The 26,298-nt window shown below is 33.3% G+C and overlaps 2 protein-coding genes across 2 annotated transcripts; one reads left to right on the top strand and one right to left on the bottom strand.

Annotated features, from left to right (window-relative positions):
- Window positions 1-11,080: 11,080 nt before the first annotated feature.
- On the top strand, window positions 11,081-12,642 carry LOC145058376 (bifunctional dTDP-4-dehydrorhamnose 3,5-epimerase/dTDP-4-dehydrorhamnose reductase). The gene is made up of 2 exons (XM_079006293.1): window positions 11,081-11,816; window positions 12,006-12,642. The coding sequence occupies exons 1-2, from the start codon at window positions 11,367-11,369 to the stop codon at window positions 12,459-12,461; spliced, it is 906 nt and encodes a 301-aa protein (XP_078862419.1). The 5' UTR covers window positions 11,081-11,366; the 3' UTR covers window positions 12,462-12,642.
- Window positions 12,643-20,759: 8,117 nt separating this feature from the next.
- Window positions 20,760-24,812, bottom strand: HMGS (hydroxymethylglutaryl-CoA synthase / HMG-CoA synthase / 3-hydroxy-3-methylglutaryl coenzyme A synthase). The gene is made up of 12 exons (XM_079005748.1): window positions 24,592-24,812; window positions 23,445-23,551; window positions 23,222-23,354; window positions 23,001-23,144; window positions 22,774-22,932; window positions 22,606-22,679; window positions 22,451-22,526; window positions 22,297-22,352; window positions 22,103-22,190; window positions 21,769-21,909; window positions 21,529-21,678; window positions 20,760-21,159 (listed from the first exon to the last, which is right to left on the bottom strand). The coding sequence occupies exons 1-12, from the start codon at window positions 24,655-24,657 to the stop codon at window positions 20,977-20,979; spliced, it is 1,377 nt and encodes a 458-aa protein (XP_078861874.1). The 5' UTR covers window positions 24,658-24,812; the 3' UTR covers window positions 20,760-20,976.
- Window positions 24,813-26,298: the final 1,486 nt, after the last annotated feature.

Genomic DNA, 26,298 nt, shown 5'->3' with positions numbered 1-26,298 from the left:
ACATTTATTCGGAAATGCTTTGATAACACATTTATCATGTTTTTCTGGGAACAAATTCCGCAACACTTTTCTTTAAAAATGTTACTCTGATTTTCAAACAAAGCATAAACAAATCGGTCTTTTCTGGCCGTGAAAATGGGGATGTCACAAGTAATATCCTTGAAACGTCGTTTTTTCGTTAAAGTAATCCTGCATGAGTCGTTGATTATCCTCCTCGTGATGTCTTTTTATGCACCTTCTTTTTATCTGGCTCGTATTATCTGTATTTGGTTGTCGTAGTGATTCAATCTTCTTTTTAGCATCTTGAATGACCTCCAGTGTTGCAAAAAGTGGCCTAGGCGGCCGATTAACTGAAATCGAGTAGGGACTGAGGCACATAATTAGGAATGGTCAAAATCAGCTCAAATTCGGTCAAAATAACGAAAATTCAGAATCGGTAAATATCGGAAAAAATCGGGAAAAATTGAAAATTTTGACTTTTTTTTTAGAAAAGAAATCTATAATTGTTATTGATATTCATCTATTTTGTTATAATTTTTAATAAACTTGTTATATTTTATATTTGTTATATATATATATATATATATATATATATATATATAATTTTCATATAATATATTTGTTATATATATAATTTTCCTAAAATTATTTTGTTATAATTTTTAATAAACTCGCTAGGTGTTACTCGGCCGCACATCAAAAATACTCGACGATAAAGATGATTCAGATGCCATTTTTAGAGAGATTATGGAAAAAGTAGAAGATGGTTTTGATGTGTTAAATGAATTAGTGTTAGGTTATATATATATATATATATATATATATATATATATATATATATATATATTAAATTTAAACCAAAATCAGTCGTTGCCCCATTGGTCGAATACACTTGGTCAAACTCGGTAAGACTTGACAGAGTGCGCATCGGCAAAGCTAGGCACACCTAAGAAAACACCGTGCCTTGTCTTCGGCGAGCTCGGTTCGGCAAGGAAACTCGGTAAATATATCTACCGATGAGAGAGAAAGGAAATCAACTATTTTCCTTCTGTTTTTTTTTTACTATTTAATCAATTTTCGATTTTCAAAAAAAACTATATGTTCAAAAAAATACGCCCTTTTCAAAAATATAATTGTTTTGTTTTTAAAATTTTAAATTTTAAATTTTAAACTTTCAATCCTCAACTATAAATATCATCATCTTTATTTATTATTCACCACACTCAAATTTTCTTAATTCAATTGTCTTAACTTTCTTAACCTACTCGTTAAAAATGGCTCATGTTTGACCCCCTTTGATATAACAGAAGACCCAATCAACATTAAAGTCAATGTGTGTAGTTTTTGGGGGTGAATCGCCGAAACATACAACTGCCAAGCTTCTGTTCCTCGATGTACATATTAACTCTTCTCCAAATCGAGACATGCAAACGCACTTGCAACTCATTTTAACAATATGTTTGGTAGGGTGATGCATGAAGCCAAAAATTGAAAAACTTAAAATACTTTGCTGGAGAATGTTTTTGAGTCTTGAGACTTACCATGTTAAAGCTAACAAACCTTTCTTGCTTGTTAAGTTTTGACAAATTGTGAGGAAGTCCATGAAATGACGTCAAATTTAAAGTTGTTGTCTTCTAATTTCTAATGGGTTGTGTGTTTAAATTTCTAGTGGTCTTGTGTTTTAATTTTTATTTCAAGTGTAAGCTTTTTAATTTCAAGTGTGATGTTTTAAATTTTGTTGTGCTCTTGTGACGCTTTTTAAATTCTAATGGTGTGTTGTAATTTTCTTATTTCGTTTAATGAAATATTAATTTTTTTTAATAGTATGTTTAAAGTTTTTATTTTTTTAAATAAAGGAAAATCTCTAGAAAAATATCATAATATTTTGGGGAAATTTTTAATAAAGTCCTTTTTTTTAACAAAAAAAGCTTCAACTATTTAACATTTTGAATAGAAAAACCTAAGAAACCGGTTAACTTATTTACTTTAGCCCATTTGACCTATTCAGCAGGCTTAGGACTAAATCATTATTTTCTTCCAAAATAATTGGATTTTTTTGTAGATTTCGTCAAAATTTTTATATAATGTATAAACCTATTTTTTTACATATTTATACATATTTTAAAGTATTTATGCATTTTTAAAGTATTTATATGTATATGTTTACGCATTTTTATGTATTTTAAATGTATAAACATATTTTTTACATATTTATATGTACTTTTAAGTATTTTTGAATTTTTCTGTAGTTTTATGTGTTACTTTTTTATGTATTACGTGTATATATATATATATATATATATATATATATATATATATATATTTACGTATTTATGTATTTTTTAAGTTTTTATGTAGATGTTTATGTATTTTAAATATATTAATGTATTTTTTTATGTATTTTTATGTGTTTTTTATGTATTACGTATTTATATGTATTTTTTTAAAGTTTTTTTATATAGATTTTTATGTATTTTAAATATATAAATGTATTTTTTATGTATTATATGTATACTTAAGTATTTTTATATATTTTTTTATCTATTACGTATTTATATGTGTTTATGTATTTTTTTTTAAAAGTTTTTTATATTGATGATTATGTATTTTTATGTGTTTTAAATGTATAACTGTATTATTTTTATGTATTTTTGTATTATTACTTAAAGTCGTCTTCACAATTTCATTCAATTCTCACGGCTTCTTAAAGTATGTCTAGATGGTTTTCCTATATACCCACATATTTTAAGCTTTTCCGATTCATTTATCTTGAAATTAAACATCGAATTAAAAAAAAAATTATGATCGCGCAGAATGCGACTGTCTTAGAGATGTTAAAATTACAGAACATTTTATTGACCACAAACAAAATATGTATCCCTTTCAAATTACAAATTTATCAAAAGGAATTTAAGTATGTAATAGCTTTTGTAAGGTTCTTTACCTAATACCAAGGTTGTAAAATGCATCTCTAACATCTCGGCGATGAGGTATTTCCAAATTTAACCCTTAAGTATAAAGGTTTATGGTATTTAGCCCTTGTGTATGAGAAAGCTTGCAAAACTGTCTATAGTGGCATTTTTGTAATTTTAGGCCGAAGGTTAGTACGCTGGGCGTACATGCACGGGTCTAGTACGTTGGGCATACATTGGATATGCAGGGCGTACGTGCAAAGGTTACAAACCCTAAATTTTAGGGTTTGGACCCTATTTAAGCATCTTTATGGCCTCCAACCTCATCTCTAATCAGCCTCCAACAACTCCATTCGAATTTAGCAAACCCTAGGCACTTTTTTTAGCATTCTTGGCCATTATGTATGTTTTTGGTGGTCTTGAAAGAGAAAGAAGAAAGTAGAACCACCTTAGAAGCTTGAAGGAGCCTTGGATCTGGGATCTTCACCTCTCTAGCAAACTCTAAGAGGTATAAAGTTTCAAACTTGGATTGTATTTCATTATATCTTGTTAAGTCCTTGATTCATGAGCATTTTTTCCCAAGTCTTGACCTTTTTGGAGTATGGCATTCTTTAGTCCATTCTAGCTGTCATTTCAGATGTTCTGTGCGGCTTAGAAGCATAAAAATAGGGTTTTGGCTCTTAATCCTTCTCCATGCATGTTTTTGTTTGTCTTAATGGGTTAAGAGGATAGGGTTTTCAGCATTTAGCACTTAATGTCCATGCAAGACCATAAAGTTAAAAATTTTATGGTCAATGATGATATTTGGGACTTGGATCTGCAATTTGGTCGTAATAGCTTAAGTATTAAGCTCTTAACACATTAAAAATAGGTCTAACTACATACGTTGGGCGTACAATTTGGTACACTGCAAGTATGCAGTTCAACCCCCGACTCCTCGGACAATGAGTACACCACGCGTACATCCGAAGTATGCCCCACATACAAGGGATGAGTTGACTTAGTCGAGTTGACTCAGCTAATTAGTTGGTTTTGACCATTTTTAACAAGGGTGTTTTGAAATTGCTATTAATATTGAATGGGAAATGTTTTGATTATTAGGAGTCGAGTAGAGCCGGTTGTCAGAGCAGAGATTCATTCAGACTGTAGTCGGACCGAGAGGTGAGTTTCCCTTATTGTACTTATGGGTCGAAGGCACCAAGGCCAGCCTATTGGATTATATATCTTGATTTGTTATATGTTGTTATGCGGAGATATGTGGTTATTGGTTATGTGATTAGACTGGTAGATCTATAGGTAGGGTTGTTAATCGAGTCAACCCGATCGGGTTTCGGGTTAAACGGGTCGGGTTAATCGGGTTTTCACAAAAAATAATTTAACCCGACACCCGACCCTATTAAGGTATGGGTTGGTCGGGTTCGGTTTAATAGGGTCGGGTTAGTCGGGTTAATTCACTAAACACTTAATTTAAACACAATATATATAGTTTTTTCAAGAGTGAAACCATTTTTTTACTCTTTTCTTAACATCAAGAATGCATACAAATTGAAATAAATTAAAAATAAAAGATCATGGTGCTCATGGTTATTACAACATACGAGAAATCATGCATACCAAAATAGCTAAAAGAGTTCTTCCATTATAAATATTAAATAGATGAACTTTCAATCTCTAGTTAACGATCATCACCATGTAGTTTATTCATGTTTATAGTTAGTTTAAAGTAGAAATAACTATCAAAATAAAATCTTTACTTTCTCAACCACTCCAGTACTTTTGAGATGTGGAGGTTTTATATCTTTTTTACTTCAACTTCACAAATGGGAATTACTTGACCCTCATATGCTTCTAGAGTCACAAAATTTTACATTTTCAAAGGGTTTGTAGTCTTTTTGTACTATTCAAGTAGAGAGCAGTGGAATATGTAAAGGTTGTGAATTCCTAACCAGGTTATTCAGGTTGACCCGAAACCCGATTTTTTTATAAAAACCAACCCTAAACCCGACCTTAACTACAAATCAGGTTTGTCGGGTTAACCCGAATAACTCGATTTGGAATTCTAACCCTATTGAACCCGACCCTAATTACCTTATTCGGGTTTGGTTCGGGTCGGGTTAATCGAGTTCGGGGTTTTTTTACACCCCTATCTGTAGGACTACCTGTGTTTGCTATTATTGATTGATAAGTGTTATACATCGATATTATGGTTTACTAGGTTGAGGCAAACCACCTGATACTGAAGGCCAAGATACCTATGGTGGTCCTGATAGACTGAAGGCTTGCGAGGCAGTCCAGTCACACCGAAGGCTCAGAGTGCGACCCAGATAGGATGAAGGCCTAGTGAGGCGGTCCAGTCAGGATGAAGGCTCTGTATGCATGTTGTTGGTTGTTATGTTATGAGGTGGTACTTTGGGGGAACTCACTAAGCGTTGGCTTACAGTTTTAGTTTTATTTCAGGTACTTTTGAGGACCGTGACATGGCGAAGGCGTGACCGTACACATCGTTGGTTTTATGTTGTTGGATCTTGGGAGACTCTGATTTTAAATAATGTTTTTAGGAACAATGGTTATGTAAACACTTTTTTAAGTAAATGAGTTGTTTTGAAAAGCTTTAACTCATTGTAATTTTTGAGATGTTCGGTTCACATCTCATTTTTGGCAGAAGTTCCACGAGGAACTGGGTACGAGGTTGCATCTTAGCACTGCATATCATCTGCAAACTAACGGTCAGAGTGCACGGACCATTTAGACACTTGAGGACATGTTGAGGGCTTGTGTCATAGATTTTGGTGGGAGTTGGGACTCCTACCTTCCCTTAGCTAAGTTTTTTACAACAACAACTATCACTCTAGTATCGGTGTGCCGCCTTTTGAGCTTTTTTATGGGAGAAAGTGTCGTACCCTAGTCTGTTAGGGAAATATTGGACATATGGTATTAGGAAGGACTGAAGTAGTCCTTCAGACGTCAGAGCTCATTCAGCATATTAGACAGAGGTTGCAGACAGCTCAGAGTCGACAGAAGAGTTATGCCGACAAACGTCGATCTGAGTTGGAGTTTCAGGTCAGTGACATGGTTTTGTTAAAGGTATTACCCTAGGAGGGTGTAATACGCTTGAGGAAAAGGGTCAAATTGGGGCCTCGATATATCAGGCCATTTTCGGGTGATTACTAGGGTTGGCAAGGTAGCTTATAGGTTGGATTTGCCTGAGGAGCTCAGTCAGATTCACAACACCTTCCATGTTTCATAGCTGCGGAAGTGTGTGGCCGACGATTCAACGGTTATTCCTTTAGATGGTGTTAAGGTTGATGATCAGCTCAATTACATTGATAGACCGATGACGATTTTAGATCGGAAGATGAAGACCTTGCACAACATGGTGGTATCTTTGGTTAAGGTTCAGCGGCAACATCAGAAGGGTTCGGAATGGACATAGGAACCCAAATCTGAGATGCAGGAGCATTACCCATAGTTGTTCAAAGCATTAGACTTCAAGTACAAAGTCTAGTTCAAGTGAGGGAGAATTTTAACATCCCAACGATGAGGTATTTCCAAATTTAACCCTTAAGTATGAAGGTTTATGGTATTTAGCCCTTGTGTATGAGAAAGCTTGAAAATGGCCCATTGTAGCATTTTTGTAATTTTAGGCCAAAGGTTAGTACGATGGGTGTATGTTGGGTGCGTTGGGTGTACATGTGCTGGTCTAGTACGCAGGGCGTACGTGCGAAGGTTGCAAACCTTAAATTTTAGGGTTTGCACCCTATTTAATCATCTTTATGGCCTCCAACCTCACCTCTAATCAATCTCCAACACCTCCATTTGAATTTAGCAAACCCTAGCCAATTGTTTGATCATTCTTGACCTTTGTGTGTGTTTTTGGTGGTCTTGAAGGAGAAAGAAGAAAGTAGAACCACCTTGGAAGATTGAAGGAGCCTTGGATATAGTATCTTCACCTCTCTAGCAACCTCCAAGAGGTATAAAGTTTCAAACTTGGCTTGCATTTCATTAGATCTTGTTAATTCCTTAATTCATGAGCATTTTGTCCCAAGTCTTGACGTTTTGGAGTATGGCATGCTTTAGTCCATTTTAGTTGTCCTTTCGGATATTTTGTGGGGCTTAGAAGCATACACAGTGTTTTGACTCTTAATCCTTCTCCATGCATGTATTTGTTTGTCTTATTGGGTTAAGAGGATGGGGGGTTTTAGCATTTAGTACTTATTGGCCATGCAAGACCATAAAGTTGGAAACTTTATGGTCGATGATGATATTTGGGACTTGGATCTACAACTTGGTCATAATAGATTAAGTATTAAGCTCTTAACACGTTAAGAAGAGGTCCAATTATGAATTCTAGAAGTACCATTTGGTATGCTACGCGTACACAATTCAACCCCCCGACTTATCAGACAGTGAGTACGTCCTGCGTACATCCAAAGTACACCCCACATACGAGGGCTGAGTTGACTCGGCTGGGTTGACTCGATTGATTTGTTGATTTTGACCAATTCTGACCAAGGGTATTTGGGAAATTGCTATTATGTAACATCCGGGAATTTACAGGTATTTAATATTGTTACCCTAATTGAATTGTGGAATTGTTTGGTTTGGGCTTTGACCTTTGGGCCTTACAAGTGGGTTGAGGAAACATTGTATGCGAGGCGTACCTTGCCATGTACACTCATCATACTCATGAGAATGGACCGCGGAAGCCATGCACGTATGCCCAGCGTACCAGGAGTACGCACAGCGTATGTGTGCAGATCCTTAAACCCTAAAATTCAGGGTTTGCTCCCTATATAAAGAACATTACCCCTATTTTCTCAGCCTCCCTTCACCCATAGACAGCCACCATGAAAACCCTAGCTCATATTTGTGTGTCTTTGTGATTTGGAAGCCATTTGAGAGTGTTTGTGTGTTGTGTTAGTGAGAAGGGAAGAAAGGAGCTTGAAGAAGAAACAAGGATCCACCAAGAGCTTGTAGATCCAGGAGATTGGCATCACTCTTACTCTTTTAAGGTATCAAGTTCCATACTTGGCCATTGTATGCTTAGATTTGTTTATAGGGGTGTTTAAGGTCACTTTTGGACTCCATTGTTGAGACTTCTTGCATCTTTACGATTTTAGATCATAATAGTTGTCCTTTTAGGCTCTTAGAGGCACTAAGAGTCATAAAAATCGGACCTTGATGGTTAAGCCACAACCATGCAAGTGTTAGTTGGTCTTAAAGATTGTTAAAATGACCAAAATCATGTTTTGACCCCAACCATGCATGCAAGCACATAAATTTTGTAACTTTATGGGTTAGGAAGTCTTAAGGGGCCTGGATCTATAGTTTGGACGTGAGGACTTACTGGATTAAGTCATAAATGAAGTCCCAAGGAAGTTAGCCAGTATGTTGAGCGTACACCCTGGTACGCTATGCGTACTGGATCAACTCCCCGTTTTGGTCAAGGCAAGCGTACGCTAGGCGTACGTGCCAGGTATGCCGCGCGTACGCATGCAGAGTGGATATATTGGGCTTTTGGGGCTTAAGGGACTGGGCCTGGACTATTGGGCCCCGTAGCCTACTGTAGAGTATAATTTTGGACTTGGGAATCTGGAACTAGAGTATTATGCCTATTGGGCCATGATTGGACCTTTTGGAATTATCATATTTGGACTTGGAACTTTTTGGACTTGTAATGGGCCCATTTGGGGGTTAAGGCTCAATTCAAATTTTGGGAAATTAGTGGGCCCTTAGGGAGCCTTTGATGGGCCATAGGAGGGTTGGGTTAATAAGTTAGAATTAGGTCTTATGAATGTTCCAAATTAGACCAAGGGGTAAAATGGTCATTTTACCCTAAGTAGTGTTATAGATGTTGATTGAGTGTTAATGTGATTATGATAGTCGGGAGTCATCGGAGCAGCTGTTAGAGACTACTTTCCGCGAGATTCGACACGCAGTTTTACGAGGTGAGTTACCTTCCAATAAAAGTGGGTCTAAGGCACCAAGGTCGGCCCACTAGTAGTTAATTATAATTGAGATGATTGTCTTTGTGATAATTGTCAGGTTTGATACTACGTGGTATGTTTATGTGCTAGCATGATATGTTATATGTGATAATGGTAGTAGGAGGGGAATAGTCCCCAAGTTCGGTTGTTTGGATCGAAGGGTAGTTCAGCACTCTAGAACAACTTGACATGGTTAGGTTAGCACCCCAGAACTGCTTGACATGGGTAGGTCAACACCCCAAAACTGCTTGACAAGGTAGGTCAGCACCCCAGAATAGCCGAACAGGGTAGGTCGGGCACCCTAGAATTGCCCAATAGTATGTACGATATGTGTTATGTGGTATGTGGTATGTGGTATGATGGGGGAACTCACTAAGCTTTGTGCTTACAGTTTTCAATTTTGTTTCAGGTACCTCTTCGTCAAAGGGGAAGGAGTCGGCGCGGTAGCAGCACATCACACACCCTCACACAGGATTCCACATTTTGAGATTCATGGGATTGTACTTTAATTTTTATTACTATTCGATGCTACGATTTTGAGACTTGCTTGTTATGGTTTTATGGATTGATATGACATTGACTATGTTTTCAGTAAACGATTTTATAAGTTAATTATTCAAAGACGAAATTTTTGGCCTTGAAAAAGGGATGTTACATATTAATCTAGAATGGGAAATGTTTTGATTATTAGGAGTCAGGTAGAGCCGGTTGTCGGAGCAGAGATTCATTCAGACTGTATTCGGACCGAGAGGTGAGTTTCCCTCATTGTACTTATGAGTCGAAGGCACCAAGGCCTATTGGATTATATATCTTGACTTGTTGTATGCTGTTATGCAGAGATATGTGGTTACTGTTTATGTGATTAGATTGGTAGATTTGTGGGAGTACATGTGTTTGTTGTTATTGATTGATAAGTGTTATATACCGATATGTTATGATTTACTGGGTTGAGAGGGACCAGCTGATATTGAAGGCTAAGATACCTATGGTGGTCCGGATAGATGGAAGGCCTACGAGGCGGTCCAGTCAGGCCAAAGGCTTAGAGAGCAGCCCAAACAGGCTGAAGGCCCGGTGAGGCGGTCTAGTCAGGCTGAAGGCTCTATATACATGTTGTTGTATGTTATGTTATGAGGTTGTACTTTGGGGGAACTCACTAAGCGTTGACTTACAATGTTAGTTTTATTTCAGGTACTTCTGAGGACCATGGCAAGGCGAAGGCGTAACCGTACTTATGTTGTTGGATCTTAGGAGAGTTTGATTTTAAATAATGTTTTTGGAAACAATGGTTATGTAAACACTTTTTGAGTAAATGAGAAGTTTTGGAAAGCTTAAATTTGTTATGATTTTTGAGATATTACAACATTGTTGGACTTAGCTTAAGGTATTAATTGGTTAGACGTGGATTAATCAGGGGATTATTTGTGCACCATTAATTATTACAAAAATTATTTGAAAAGTAATAAATATAAGTTTAATCCTATGAATATAAATATACAATAATGTTTTTCCTTATACAAAATATGCAACAATGTTTTTAAATAAGGCTGAATAGTACTTAAAAATACATATAAATACGTAATACATAAAAATATATAAAATACTTAAAAATACATGTAAATACATGAAAATACGTTTATACATTTAAAATACATAAAAATATGTAAACATATACATATAAAAACTTAAAAAATAAATAAATACGTTAAAAAAAATACATCTATACATTATATGCAAATTTTGACGAAACCTATAGAAAAGTCTTATTATTTTGGAAAAGTTAACGATTTAGTCTAATGATAAAAAAAATACTAAAGTGAATAAGTTAACTGGTTTCTTGGACATTTCTATTCAAAAAGTTAAATAGTTTAGTCTTTTCTGTTAAAAAAAATTTTTAAGATTTTATTAAAAGTTTTCTCAAAATATTAACACTTTGCTAGAGATTTCCCTTAAATTAATTAATTTTTTTTAAAAAAATTATACGTCTCATATATATGATAAAAATTTGAAGCTGTGCGAGAAATCCTAGATGGCGTCTAGGATAAACCATAAGAAGCTTGATATCACTTCCTTCTACTTAATATTCCACCGAATTGCCGAATAAGCTTGACATGCTGAGGTGTCAGCAGCCAAATGTGCTCGCCGGGTGGCCGAGGCTATTGCGGAGGCCACTCCGGTTTAAGGAGGTAAAAGGTCAGATATGTGGTAAAATTAAGTCAACCCTATAAGCTAGCGAGTGGTCGGGATCCTCCTTGATGTTTCAGCCTCAATTCTTTAGAATCTCCAAACCCCAAAGACTCCATTACATCCCACGCATCAGACATCGCTCTCCTATATTTTTTACTGGCGGATATCTCTCCCACCTACTTCGCATAATCGCATCTTCCAAATCTTTATAAAAAACACTCCCAAATTCGTTCTATCAATTCTTTAACCACCACGATCCCCCGTTTATCTCTCTAAATCTATCATGGGTTCCCAATCCAATGGGTCGTCGGCGAAGCCATTAAAGTTCTTGATCTATGGCAAAACCGGTTGGATCGGAGGTCTCTTGGGTAAGCTCTGTCAGTCTCAAGGTATCGATTATTCCTATGGTTCCGGCCGTCTCGAGTCGCGGGACACCCTGATCGCCGATGTCAACACCGTCAATCCGACACATGTCTTCAACGCTGCCGGCGTCACCGGAAGACCCAATGTTGACTGGTGCGAATCGCACAAGGTGGAGACTATCCGTGCTAATGTCGTCGGAACCCTAACACTTGCTGACGTATGCCGTGAAAAAGGGTTGATTTTGATCAACTATGCGACTGGTTGTATATTTGAGTATGATTCAAAGCATCCTCTGGGGTCTGGTATCGGGTTTAAGGAAGAGGATAGTGCGAATTTCGTTGGATCCTTTTACTCCAAGACCAAAGCTATGGTAATGTCAATAAATTCTAATCAAATTTCATTGAAAGATTTCATTTTTATTAACTTTCGGTGATTTCTGCATTGACCCGTGTGATGATTTGTTCTTATTATGATCTTTATGTGTGAATCTGTTCATCAAATGTGCTGGATCTGAGATATATTTTTGATCCAATGTATATGATTAAAATGTTTCCTGCAGGTGGAGGAATTGCTCAAGAACTACGAAAATGTATGCACATTGCGTGTTAGAATGCCGATTACTTCCGATTTAACCAATCCACGAAACTTCATCACAAAAATCACTCGTTATGAAAAAGTGGTAGATATTCCAAACTCCATGACTGTTCTTGATGAGCTTCTTCCAATCTCCATAGAAATGGCAAAGAGGAACCTCACTGGGATCTACAACTTCACAAACCCTGGTTGCATTAGCCATAACCAGATCTTGGAGATGTATCGTGATTACATTGATCCAAAGTTTACATGGAAGAATTTCAATCTTGAGGAACAAGCTAAAGTGATCATTGCTCCAAGAAGCAACAATGAGCTTGATGCCACCAAGTTGAAGACCGAGTTTCCTGAGCTTTTGTCAATTAAAGATTCACTTATAAAGTATGTGTTTGAGCCAAATCGTAAGACCCCTGTGAAAGCTTGATAGTTGCTTGAGGTTTGATGACTTTTTGCTTTGCCTTTCATTCATAATTATTGTTTTATGATGAGTTTAGTTTCTTTGATGTCCTATATGACACAATATGGTGATATTTTCTGTACTTGGTTGTGTTGTATTATTTGGATTGATTCGATTAAGAATAAATTGTGGTACTATTCGAGCTCCAGGTAATCACTACATCACTTAGAAGGCAAGCATATCCTAATTACTTTCTCTTCTCCATAGGGAAATAGGATTAAAAAGATTATAAGGTTCAAACTCCTCACTTACCCAAACATAAAACAAGCCCCATTTCCATCATCCAATTTTTTCTCTTCTCCATAGGGATGTACACATGGGCCAAACTACTAAATACTTAATTTTTTTTTTTAAATGTGGCTTAGTTCATGTTCATGATTTTAATATCACCGTCCATTGGTGGAATAAATACAATAGGGATTAAAACTACGATCCAATATCAAATTAAAATGTGTGGAGAGCACACTTGTATATAAGACGAGTTTGTTCTCAGACACGATAAAATGGAGGGTCACGAGGGGCAACGTCCTTTCGGGGTTTGGTGCAACACCCCCAAAACCTTATAACGTTTCCAAGTTAGAATGTTGATGTGTAAAATCAAAGTCTTATATTTTTTTTAATAGGGTTTTACCAATGTTAGAGATTATTACACGTCTAGGCAAGTGTACATAATCGATATAATATAGCTTTGGTAAGACTGGACGTCGAACTCTTGGGAAATGGATATAGTTCAGTTAAAAAACTTCAAAACTATGTTAACTCAATAATAGATTATAAAGATAGAAACTTTAACACATATGAATCCTTGATTAAACAAACATGATAAGATAAATAACTACAAAATATCCAAATCATAGAAATCAAACTATATCATTAGGGTTCATATACTCCGAGTGAAAACAAAAGTTTTTAGCCCATGATCAAGGATAAGGAACACAGATAAGTCACAGATAATTTGTTAATCATGATTGATAAAACAACCCGAATTATATTACTGTTAATTCTTCAAATCCTTGTTCCAAATCTGTTCACCAACCTTCAAATCACCTATCGACTGCTTCAGGTTGCTTAAAAGAGCATAGAAGTTACACACCTCTTTGGGTCAAAGATAAGGATCTATTTATACTTTTCATAATCAACCTAAAATGTGTTGCATATCTTCAACACTCCGCAGTGAACTCTAATTCCTCAAAACATCGTGTTTTCCTTCTTGGACTCAACATTGCTTGATGCTTCTTCTGTTACAACAAATTCTTTTCACCTATAAAAGTAAATTTCAAGCTATTAAGTACCATTTATCTTATTTTTTAACCGAAACATAGCTCAAAATATTTTGATGTCACATGAAATGCATATATAAAAATGCCAACATGAGAATAACCCATTTTGTGGAGGCTTTGTCTCTTAGATTGAAGGTCTAAGGTTTTAATTCAGATGTCGACGATTTATACTAACGTGGTGATACTAACTTCTAACCATTAACCAATCATTCATATATATATATATATATATATATATATATATATATATATATATATATATATATATATATATATATATATATATAACATCAAATGTAGTGGAAAACTTTTTTCCCTTAGAGCATTAGGTATGAGTCACGTTATAACACCAAATTCATATGTCACCTCAACCATAACACCACCATAACATTAAGGGGGGAAATGATGTTCCCCATGTTATAACATGTTAAGAGGTAGAGAGAAAAAGAAAGAATATGATTTGATTGGTTGATAAAGACAACTAAAATGATTGGTCCAGAATCAATCATACATGCACACAATAGATAGTGAAAACATCTTAACCTAACTCTATATATATATATATATATATATATATATATATATATATATATATATATATATATATATATATATATATATATAGGGTCTGGATCCGATAGGAACCCAAAAATTGGTATGAACCACGAGGACTATTCTTCACAAATCATTTCGTCAAGTGCACAAACGTCAAAACCATTACTTGGTCGTGACGCGTTCGTAGGCGGGGCATGTGTATGGAATGTAATACGAAGTTGAGGAATAATCATGCGCGATGAACGTTCATGGAATGTAATTTAAATGGGTTTTTCTTTTGTTTTTCATTTATTTTAGTTTTTTTAATATTTTTTTTTGTTAAAAAAAAATTCAATTTTTTTCTTAAATAGATATATGCTCAGTTTTAATGTTTTTATATTTTTTTTTGTTTATTTATTTTTGTTTTTATTTATTTTTTTGTTTTTTTAATATCTTTACTACATACTTGAAGATAGTAGGGTTTTTTCTTTTTTCTTTTTGTTTCTTTTTTATTTTATTTATTTCTTTTTTATTTTTTTTTATTTTTTAAACTAAATATCGGTTTGAGTTTTTTATGTTTAACAATTATAAATTTTTAAATAAAAATAATATTTAGGATCATAATATTTTCCATTCTTTTTTTTTAATCATATTATTTTTTTATCATAAAAGTTTGGATGTGTGTAGGCGCGTGTGTGTTCCAAAAATCATATTTTATTTTCTTTTTGTTTTTACTTTTTAACCTTCAAAACATTTAACCTTGACCAAAAATAATTACCAAATCATCATATTATCTTGCAAGATTTCGATGATAAATAAAATTAAATCTTTACCTTTTATTTTTTCAATCTTAGGGTCAAGATTTGTTCCCACCAATTTTTGAGTTCCTACATTATATATATATATATATATATATATATATATATATATATATATATATATATATATATATATATATATATATATATATGAACCTTTTTTTTGGAAAAAATTAAAAGGTCAATATCATTTATGATTATTATTAATGGATATTCAAAACTTATTTTTTATACCAAAATATATATTATTTTAAAGAATAAGATTTAATAAATGTTGTTGTTTTGTTTTGGGAAATATAAAGTCATTATATAAATCTATCCTAATAAATAAGAATGATTTTGCTACATGTCATCTTCTCCTTCATTTTGACACTTGTTATTTTTTAGATTTTTTTAAAATTATTTAATATCCACTTGTCATTTTTATAGTTTTTTATTCAAATCTCACCTATTAAATGTCATCTCATATTAATTAATTTTATTAGTATATTAATTAATATACATAATAACTTTCTATTTTTGAATTCATCTTTCTATTAATATATTAATTAATGTATATGTATTGTAATGTAGATAGTACAATGTGAATTCATATTAATTAACTTTATTAATATAGATTAATTAGGATCAAATTACATAAATAGTCCATGCGGTTTACCAAAAGGTCACAAACTCAATCATTACTTTTTTTTTATGAACATAATCTTTGTGGTTATCAAAACTTTATTTTAATAAACTCGTGTAATACACGGATTTCACACCTAGTTTTATAATTTGTCCTTGGTTCATGCTTTCACCACCATAGTTTTATAATTTGTCGAGTTTGGTCCCTCTTAGTCTTCCTCAATTAATAAGAGACCTGTGTCTTCAAAGTGACGACTATGTTTGCATCACCACCTGGGTTGGCTTAATTTCTAATGATTCGTCTTTGGCTTAATCTCTTTTACCATGTTCTCTAGTTTTTTTAAGAGGGAAAGGAGGGAATTAAGAGGGGAAGACTTGCTCTTAAGTTTATTATTATTATTATTATTTTTTTAAGGAGAGGGAAAATAAAATGAGAGATCAAGAGGGAAAGAAAATGAAGAATTAAAAGCAATGCTTTAAAAATTGGGTTGAACCGGCCGGTCTAACCGGTTGGACCGAAAACTAAGGATGGGATCCGTTCAACAACGACCAGTTTTCTGTCAATTTCCAAACTGGATCGAACTGAATAGTTTCTTCAAAAAAATCTGGTTGAATTGGTCGATAGAACCGTTAATAAACCATTTACACTAGTTTATTGGATGTGTATAGTTAAATTTCCCTTAGCCCGTTAAAAAATAACTCATTTCCAAAGCAAAGTGAACATTTTTGGAGTGTACATAACTCGAAGTTCATCACACACCATCACCAGACGTAGGAAAATTCTTGGTTGAACAGATGGTCGAACTGGTTGAACCAACAATCAAACCAGTTGAACCAGGAATCGGTCACCAGACCGGTCCAATTAGAAAACTGGTTTTTAAAACATTGATTAAAAGCAATGTTTTAAAAGTCGGTTTAAACCAGTCGGTCGAACCATTAGACCAAAAACCGGGGACGCGAGTGGTTCAATAACAACCGGTTTTATGTCATTTTCTAAACAAGATCGAAATGGACAGTTACTTCAAAAAACCAGTTGAACCGATGTGATAAAACTGGTAAAAAACTGTTTAAACCAGTTTATTGGACTTGTATAGTTGAATTTTCCTTAGTCCGTTAAAAAACAACTCATTTCCAAAGCAAATTGAACATTTTCGGAGTGTACACAACTCGAAGTCCAACACACACCACCACCAGGCGTAGGAAATTTTTTGGTTGAACAAACGGTCGAACCGGTTGATCCAACGGTCAAACCATTTAAACCGGGAATCGCTCACCAGATCCGTTCAACTAAAAAACCGGTTTTTAAAACATTGATTGAAAGTAATGTGTATCCGCCCAATTTCGGATTGAGAGGGAAAGCCTAAAATGAAAAAAAGTATAACCTTTTCGGTTTCAAAATCCATGGACATTTGTCAAAAGCATCTCATCATTAGAAAACACTTTCTAATTAAGATCTACATTCTTCAATTTCTTACCATGGTGTTATCTCCTTTACCTATTCTTACTTCCGTAAAACACTAAACCTCCTTACACAAATGATTTGGTGTTATTTAATTATTCATATATGAGTATGTATGTCAAGAACAAAACTACTAAGTGTTGTGCTAAAAGGTTTTACACTTATATATCCCTTACATGTAATGGGACCATTTGAGCAAGAAGTTACCGATTGATTTAAATCTGGTAAAAAAATTGGTTTAAACGGAAAAGTTTAGAAATATTAGTTTTTTTAAATTAAAAAATTTGTTGAGTCCATCTAAAAAAGACTAAAATATTATGTATAGGTACCGTTTGATAGACATCTTTTCAGGTCCAAATAGATCTTTTTGGCTAAATGGATCGTAAAGACTGTTTGATATACATAAAAAAATAGGTCTTTCGATAAGATATGTTTTTCCCAGAAAGCTCCAAAACCATATCTTTCTGGTCGAATAAGCTAGAAAGACAATTGTGCTCCAAACCTTGCATCTTTCTTTCTTGGATTATTAATTTCTTTTACATAATTTGTTTAATTTCTTTTTTATTGAATTATTAATTTTTTATTGGATTATTATATATTAATAAATATTATTTTTAATACATAATATTTATGTATTAATTGATATTATTTTATTCGATTATTAATTTCTTTTAAATAATTCTTTTTTTAATTTCCTTTTTATGGATTGATTCATTTTTATTGGATTATTATATATTAATAAATATTATTTATAAATATATAATACTTATATATATATATATATATTAATAAATATTACTTTATTGGATTATTAATTTGTTTTAATTAATTTTTATAATTCATTTTTATTGGATCAATTTTTTTTAACAACACCATCATCCTAATATATTTTAAAAAATTTCATCAATCCCACCACTAGACATAAACTAGATCAAGAATCACACGCCGCGTAATAAAAATAAAAAAAAAACAAAAATGGCTAAAAAGAATAATAACGTAACATCAACTTGAAAAACAATAAACTAAAAATAACTTAATAAACATTATGTTTGGATTTTTTAATGATTATTGTGTAAGTTTGATTTTGTATGACAATTTGTATGTTTTTATAATTATTCAACAACTTCATCTATCACAGTATAAAACAGCAGGGTAATATTATTGTTTTTCACCATTCAGCACAATCAATCAGATGTACAATCAAACAACATGATTTCTTTCACAATCAGAAAACATTTTCATACAGCACTTTCCTAGAAACACTTTTTTCGGACAAAAACTATCAAACGGGACCTTAATTTCTAAATGATGTAATATTGTCAAATGAATTTTAGTTTTGCTTTCAAATAAAAATACAAGTCTAAAATGTACACTATAAATTACATTATTTATTTGTAAAACTTAATTCAGAACTCATACATTCAAAAAAATCTATTAAAACATACTTTGTTATTAAAAATTCAAATTCTATTGGAATAATAATAATAATAATAATAATAATAATAATAATAATAATAAAAAAAAAAAAAAAAAAAAAGTAAAAAACAAAGTGCTCCCATATAAATGTCATTATTCATTTATATATAGATTAATTGTTTGTTCCTCTAGAAAAACATTTTCTATTGGACTTTTTTTTTCTTTTTCTTGATAAGTAAAGTTTCTTCTTTAAACTTTGGTAACAATTGTTTGTCATATTAATACTTTTGGTCCGCTATTCTTTAATGTTATATTATTTGGCTACAATAATTTCTACAACTTGGCAATTTTGGTCCATACTCTAATATTAATTACAATAAGCCATAATATTTTCTACAACTTAGCAGTTTTGGTCTCTTCTCTAATATTAATTTTTGTTTTCCAACATCTAACTACCATAGTTTCTATATTTTGTCAACTTTCGTCTCTTTTCTACAACTTGACGCTTTTGGTCCATTCTCTAATATTAATTATAGTAAGCCATAATATTTTCTACAGCTTGACGGTTTTGGCTCATTTTCTAATATTAATTTTCGTTTTTCAACATCTAACCACCATAGTTTCAATATTTTGTCAACTTCGTCTCTTATGTATATTCTAAAAAATTGTCCCATAAACAAACACGAACTATGAAATTTAAAATAACCAAGAAAACAATAAAAAAAAATTCTGACCCCTAGCAAAGCGAGGGCACACCCTCTAGTTCATATAAAAATAATATGGCTTGTAGTGGTAGGTTGAAGTATTTTTTGGTGTTTTATTAGTGGGTGTTTGGCTAAATTATTTAAGCTTATTTTTAGTTTATTATTGGTTCCACAGTGTTATAAGCTTTAATGGGTGTTTTGATAGAACTAACTTATACCGGTATCATATAGGTAATAAGTCAAAATTTATAAGTTAGACACCTCTAACTTATCATCTTATAAGTTATAAGTCATAATTTGAAAAGTGTTTATGATTTTTTTATAAGCTTAGCCAAACAATCCCTAGTATTTCAGTGATCCCTTATGGGCATTTTATCATATATAAAAAAACAAATGTTATCCATAACCCGAAAATATTACATATAATAGTTATACATACAGTTTAAAATGATATTTTGCAATATGTATATTAATAAATGTATGGTAACTAAAATTGACAAAAAAGAAAAACAAAAAAACAAAAAACAAATTATACTAAAAAAATATCTTTTTTTTTTTTATGAAATCTTATCACACCAATGAACATTTCTATCTTCATTTCATATAAATATCGATGGGTACAAGACTTGTAAAAATGCCCTAAACCATATTTCAAACAAACCAAACATGAATTTATTCATTTGTTCACTTTTTATCATCACAATGCTATCATTTTGTATGGCTTCAACACCCGATGCTATTATCGAGTTTAGAATGTATATCACCAACGGCATTGAAGATAACATTGCAGTCCTTGTCTTTGGCAAAGGTGGAGGCGATCAAGGAAATCACACACTTGCTTTTAATCAAGAGTTTGATTGGAAGTTTGGGGTGGGGATTGGCACATAATATAGAGGAGAATTTTGTTGGGGATCAAAGTATAGAACTATTAGTGTTTTTAATACTAATATCTATGCTTTTTGTTTCAATGAAATAGTTTTTGAGGTTCAAAGACGTTATTGGTTGATAAAACCAGATGGATTCTATGCATTGTTTTGGAATGACACATATCCTGGTGCATGGTGGAGGATGGAAACTTGGTAGAACTTGTACTCACGTTTATTAATTGATATCAAGTTTGAAGCAATGTTAGGTAGTGATTATGATGAATTGATGATAGTAAAGAAGTGGAGTTGGAAATTGGAATCTACATCTCCATTTTGATTAGGTTGAAAGCTTTTATTGCTTTTGTGAATCTTGAAATATGATTTGAACACTACCACAAAGAGTTTGTATTTAGGGTTATGGGATGTAGACATGTTTGGCTGAACCTCTTTATATATTTAGGTGTTTGATTTCCACTATCTTGAATTCTTAATCTAATTTCCTAATATCTTTACATTACTTTGTAAATTTTATCTTGAGCAAATAATTTGTAAATGGGTAATAAATTTACAAACAATATAATCTCAATACATTTCTTCAAGATAATTAACAAGTGCTATTATGTAACAAACTTTAAATCAAAAGCAAATAAATATTGGTTCCTCTTTTTTTTCTCTTACAACATCAACCCTAACCCTAACCCTAAACCAAACCAAATCCATCACTTAAAAACAAGACCCAAAGTTGATTTCCCATATTTGCTACATTCTTCCCTTTGACTTTTCAATGGCCATTAGACAACTCAGTCGTCTTCTTGGCATAAAATCTTCTGTATTTGGAGTCAACTTCAGTCAAATAGTAAGTCCCGGGAGCTAAAAGACTTGTATCTTTGCTAGTCACAAAATCCTTGCCTCCATATCGATGCTCCATCACCTTCATCAGTTCCACAAATTTTGCTGGTGGAAGCTACACCAAATAACAAACAAATGATCAACTGTCTAAATATGAGTAAATGACCATTTTGCCCTTCTATATGTATCAAGTCAAAATGAAATGTCCCTATATTATATATATATTTGTCCGGAGAAAGTCTTGTATACGCAAAGATTGTTTTTTTTTTTTGGACCGAATGAGCTGTCTGAATGTGAGTAAATGACCAATTTACCCTTCAATATGTATTAAGTAAAAAGAAATGTTCCTATATATTTGTTTAAAGTAGGTGTTGTATATGCACAGACTGTATCTTTTTTGGACTGAACGAATTGTCTGGATGTGATTAAATGACCATTTTACCCTTATTAAGTGAAAAAGGAAGTACATATATGTATGATATACCTCAGTCCTTCTCTTCAACTTGTCATCAACATTCATCACCTTTGCAATGTTTGACAAACTAAAAGGTGCTTTTCCCTCACTAAGATGCAATGAAAACATGGTGGCAGATAATCCACTTCCATATGAGAACATCATCACCCGATTTCCATCCTGAAATCAAATCATGAATCAATATTAAAAAAAAAAAATTGGATTAAACTTTTCTAAAACATTGAACATTTATTTCAAATGCTTAATTACCAGAGAGCTGTTCTTATCATGAATAAGAGAAGCAAAAGCTGCATATATAGAAGCAGTATACATGTTCCCAACTTGCTTGTTGATCAAAGTTCCAGGTTTAACTTTTTTATCATAATACGGTTTCGCCACTTGTTGAGATGCCTGCAAGTTTATAAACCATGAATTTTTTTTAAATCAAGAAATAGGAATGTACTTTCATTTTTTTCTTATTACAACATTCTACTTTATAAAAACTAACCAATTATAAACAAATATATGAAAGTATGTTGCTATTTCTTGCATCTAATCTAATCCAATTTCTATATAAAAAATCCAAATTGAACTATAATAATACCTTTTCAAGATCACGATTTTGGTAGCTTTCATCACCTTTTAGAGATGTGAATTGTCCTAGCTTCTCTTTAGCAGACTCATCAACAGAGCTGAAAAAATAACAACATACTTTCAAGTTCAATGGAAGGGTAAAAATGTAAATAAGTAAATAAAGTTGAGAAAACATTATAAACAGTTTAAAATTTCAATAGTCACCTGGCATTTCTAGCAACATCACTGAAAACTAATCGAGCAAAACTCTTCTGTACAAGCTGCAAAATTTTATAAAAACATATTAAATATATATTATTGTAGATTCTATAATGAGTTTCAAGAATGGAAATAAAATAATTGTTGGTTAATCAGTTACCTTGTTGTAAGGAGAATGAAATACAAAATATTCAGCATCAGCAATTGAAAACTGTTTTCCTTGCAATTTCTCATACCTATAGAATAAAAAAAAATTAATAAATAATCTTTTTAACATATTTTGTTATTCACATTAAACTAATAATAGAAACTTACTTCTGACAATATCCCTTGTAGCAAGACTCAAGTGCCATGAGATAACAAGTTTGTGAAAGCTTTCCATCAACAACCTAAATCAAAAAAAAAAAATTAACAAAATCTAAAAGATTAGCAACTTGTTTTTTTTATGTAAATTGACCAAATTGCCCTTGTAGGAGAATGTACCGGATATTCACTTGCAAGGTCAGGCTTGTAAAAGTCATAAACATGTGACATATGACTTGCTCTAAATTTGCTTTCAAATGCAATTGGAGCATCTGGTCCTATCAGCATTGCAATGGCAGCTGCTCCTCCAGTGGGTCTAGCGGGTCCCTCTGCATACACCTAGTAAAAGAAAATGACCAAATTGCCCTTGTGGAAGAAAATTTTCACAAAAGTGAAAGAATACCTACCGCACTGTCTGTACACACAACTAATCCATAGCGTCCATCCCATGAGTTGCTTTCAACCCAATTCACACAGTTTAATAATGCTGCAGTTCCACCATAACAAGCATTTGTTGAATCAACACCTTCAATATCCGTGTTTCCACATTCCTACAAAAAAAAATTAATCATTTACTTTTCGAATTGTTAAAAAAAAAAAAAAAGATGGATTTATTGATATTTGATACCTCAAAGATATCCATGAGGAAAGTCTTGATGGATTTGCTTTTGTCTATAACAGTTTCACTTCCTACTTCCAAGCGACCAATTTGCTTTGGATCAACCTCGTATTTCTCAAGTAGTGAAGTGACAGCTGTCAATCTGAAAATATGAAGAATTATAAGTTTCATTGATTGTTTTAAAGAATAACATCTCTTTCTAATATGTTGAACTTGAAATTACTATACTGACCCCATGGAGATGACATCTTCTACTTCTGAACAAAATGCCATGCAATCTTGTCCAAGTCCAATTGTGTATTTTCCTTTACTGACTCCATCAAAATCCTCTAGAGTATCCTGTAAAATAAAGAAAATGTTTTATTTAAGGTTGAAAACAACTTATATTTAAGATCTTGCTTGCAAGTAAATGTCAGAAAAAGACTGAATAAATAGTTAAATACAATGCATCAATGTCTTCTGCTTTACTTACACAACATACATAGAGAAGAATTAAGCAATCAACTATAGTCTACACTAACTTATAAGATAAAAGTTAAAAAATATCAAATAGTGTGTAAATTACTTAAAAGTCCATGTCTTTGAAGGTCTTAACTCCAAAGTTATGCACCTTTCTTCATGGGATGTGTAAAGTACTAAAGTTGCAACTTTTAGCTTTTTAGCAAAATTTCACACCAAAAGGTTTATCTCGTTTTAAATATCGGTAACTAATGTTGATGGCATTGATTTTGATCCACAAGATTCCTCCTATTTTGTTGTAATAATTGATTAAATCAAGTGCAAATTCGAACATTCTGCATATATATTTTTGTGTTTAAAAAGGTGTGCATGTGCAACTTCCATAAGTTAGTCATGCTTATATATAAGAACTCCATATTTGACCTTATACGAGGCATACAAAATTGCTAACAGTATCCTGACCCTGAGTAAAAACTCAGTCGAAAACCCCTAAAAAATATGTATTCGGTTTAAGGTTATTTACCATAGCTCACAGGAATTAAAGCTTTAGAATTTATTTTTTTTTCTCAAAAACATAAATCAACATCAAGACTCTGGTCATAATCATGTTGGCATGAATAACTTAACAAAAAGCAAACAGCCACAAAATCCATAAGATTGTAAGATTATCCGTATTAGATCCATTTTGCATGTGCAACTACCCGTCAATCTTCACAATAATTTAATATTAACCCAAAAAAGACATGTCCTTTTGCACTAATCGATGTTACGGAAAGCAAAATCCAACTGTACGATAACAGCAGTCACATAAAGTTGTGTAAAACGATTTCATGATAATAATCGGATTGAAGAAAGCAAGTATGAAGTGTCGTACAAGCAGTTTAATGCATTGATTACTGAAGAAGACAAAGAAGAATTACCTGTTGGATACAAGTAGGAGGAAAGTAGATTTCCATTGCGAGAATTCCGACGTTTTGAGGAGCCATTTTTGCTTCGTTGGCCGAGAAAATTATTGCGAAACAGTAAAAGGGTAATAATCACTAGATCAAACGGAGAACAACGATCTGGATTTAGATTTAGATTTTTGTTTATATTTGACAGAGAGAATCTTTCTTTCTACAAGTAAGAGAGGGATAAATAGGCTCACATGTTGGAGTTGTATTTATATACCAAATTAGAAACAGATGGATAACGAGGGAAGTGGCTAGCGATGGACTCGTTATAGATTTAACCCTCCTTCTTCACGTAATTTACATAATTTGCCACTTCTAATTTGCCATGTCTTTTCAACAAACCAATAGCAAATTACACCAAAAAAAAAGGATATTTTCACAAAAAAAACGTAAACTTGTAAAAAAGTACAAATTTACCTTTTTTTCATTTTTATATTGATTGCTCTTTCCCCTCTAAGATTTGGCTTGACCTCCGACGTATGATGCCCCGCACACTACGGGTAACTAATCTTATACCATCAGTCTCCTTAAGCCCATTTATAAAGGTAGAGCCACTTGGCCCATTATATGTAGAATTGCTCTTGTTGGAGTTGTTTACACACTTGGCAAGAAAGTAACAACCGAGTTTTCAAAAAATGCGAGAAAAATGTATGATACTTAGGTGAAACATGTCATTGATGATGTTCTTTGTAGACTCCTAAGTCTCTCCATGAAGCCATCCTCTAATGTATTCATGTCCAGAAGGATTTGTTCATTCCTATAATAGGAGGTCCTCTTCTTTTCGCTCCTTTCCATCCCTTTTAATCAATTTTTGGTGCTCACTTCGTAGGAAACTACTTATGAGGGTGTAACATCCGGACTTTCAGGGTTGTTATTGTGTAGTTTAATCTTTTGATTAAAGGGGAGACTCGACGAGTTGAGGATCCAACTCGTCGAGTCGAGTCGGGTTTCTCACGCGGATTTAATGAGAGGACTCGACGAGTCAGAGGAGGGACTCGCCGAGTAGGTGTTGGGCAGAGAAACTCTAATTTCTTGGGTTTGGGACCTATTTAAAGGTCCTTATGGCCTTCATTTGCGGCCACTACACCCTGAGAAACCATAGAGAGCAGAGAAGAGGCTTGTAGTGCAAGAGGAGGGCTAATTCATCATCCTTTGGGGTGTCTTAGCAAAGGGAAGGATGAATTTCGAGTTGGGTTGTCTTGTGGGACTCAAATCTTCCATCATTTCGTTCAGAGCTGCTGTGAGAGGTAAGGATTCATGTCCATCTTCGTTTGTTTAGTAGATTTCATGAATCTAGGGTTTCTTCATGCTTTATTTAGCTTGAATCTAGAGTATGAGAGGTCCCATGGTGATATGACTCCTAGATCTGGACCTTAAGAGGTCCGGAGAGTCCCTTCCATTCTGCTTTATGCCTTTTCTGTAACAGCCCGGAATCTCAGGTATTATTAAATTATGTTTTTGGGGTGATTTAAGAGGGGACTCGGCGAGTTGGAGCCTAGACTCGCCGAGTAGGATCGCAGACTTGGTCGCGGGATCGCGACTGGACTCGACGAGTCCAGATATGGACTCAGCGAGTCGACGCTGTTTAGCGAAAACCCTAACCGTTCAGGTTTGGGTCGTATATAACGCATTATATGCCGTCATTGTTCGTCTTTTAGTCGACTGAGAAGAACC

Source organism: Lactuca serriola, chromosome 6 (assembly GCF_051521515.1).
Source record: "Lactuca serriola cultivar US96UC23 chromosome 6, Lser_US96UC23_V15, whole genome shotgun sequence".
NCBI classification, from domain to species: Eukaryota; Viridiplantae; Streptophyta; class Magnoliopsida; order Asterales; family Asteraceae; genus Lactuca; species Lactuca serriola.
Note: the sequence above shows the minus strand (reverse complement) of the source record. Positions and strands in the feature narration are given on the sequence as shown.

What these genes read in the sequence shown, in the direction of transcription:
- LOC145058376 (XM_079006293.1), top strand. Translation starts at nt 11,367, where the DNA reads ATGGGTTCCCAATCCAATGGGTCGTCGGCGAAGCCATTAAAGTTCTTG. An exon ending in ACTCCAAGACCAAAGCTATG is followed by an intron (nt 11,817 to 12,005) that starts GTAATGTCAATA and finishes TGTTTCCTGCAG; the next exon opens with GTGGAGGAATTGCTCAAGAA.
- HMGS (XM_079005748.1), bottom strand. Translation starts at nt 24,657, where the DNA reads ATGGCTCCTCAAAACGTCGGAATTCTCGCAATGGAAATCTACTTTCCT. An exon ending in TCCTCATGGATATCTTTGAG is followed by an intron (nt 23,145 to 23,221) that starts GTATCAAATATC and finishes TTTTTTTTGTAG; the next exon opens with GAATGTGGAAACACGGATAT. An exon ending in TACAAGGGATATTGTCAGAA is followed by an intron (nt 22,527 to 22,605) that starts GTAAGTTTCTAT and finishes TTTATTCTATAG; the next exon opens with GTATGAGAAATTGCAAGGAA.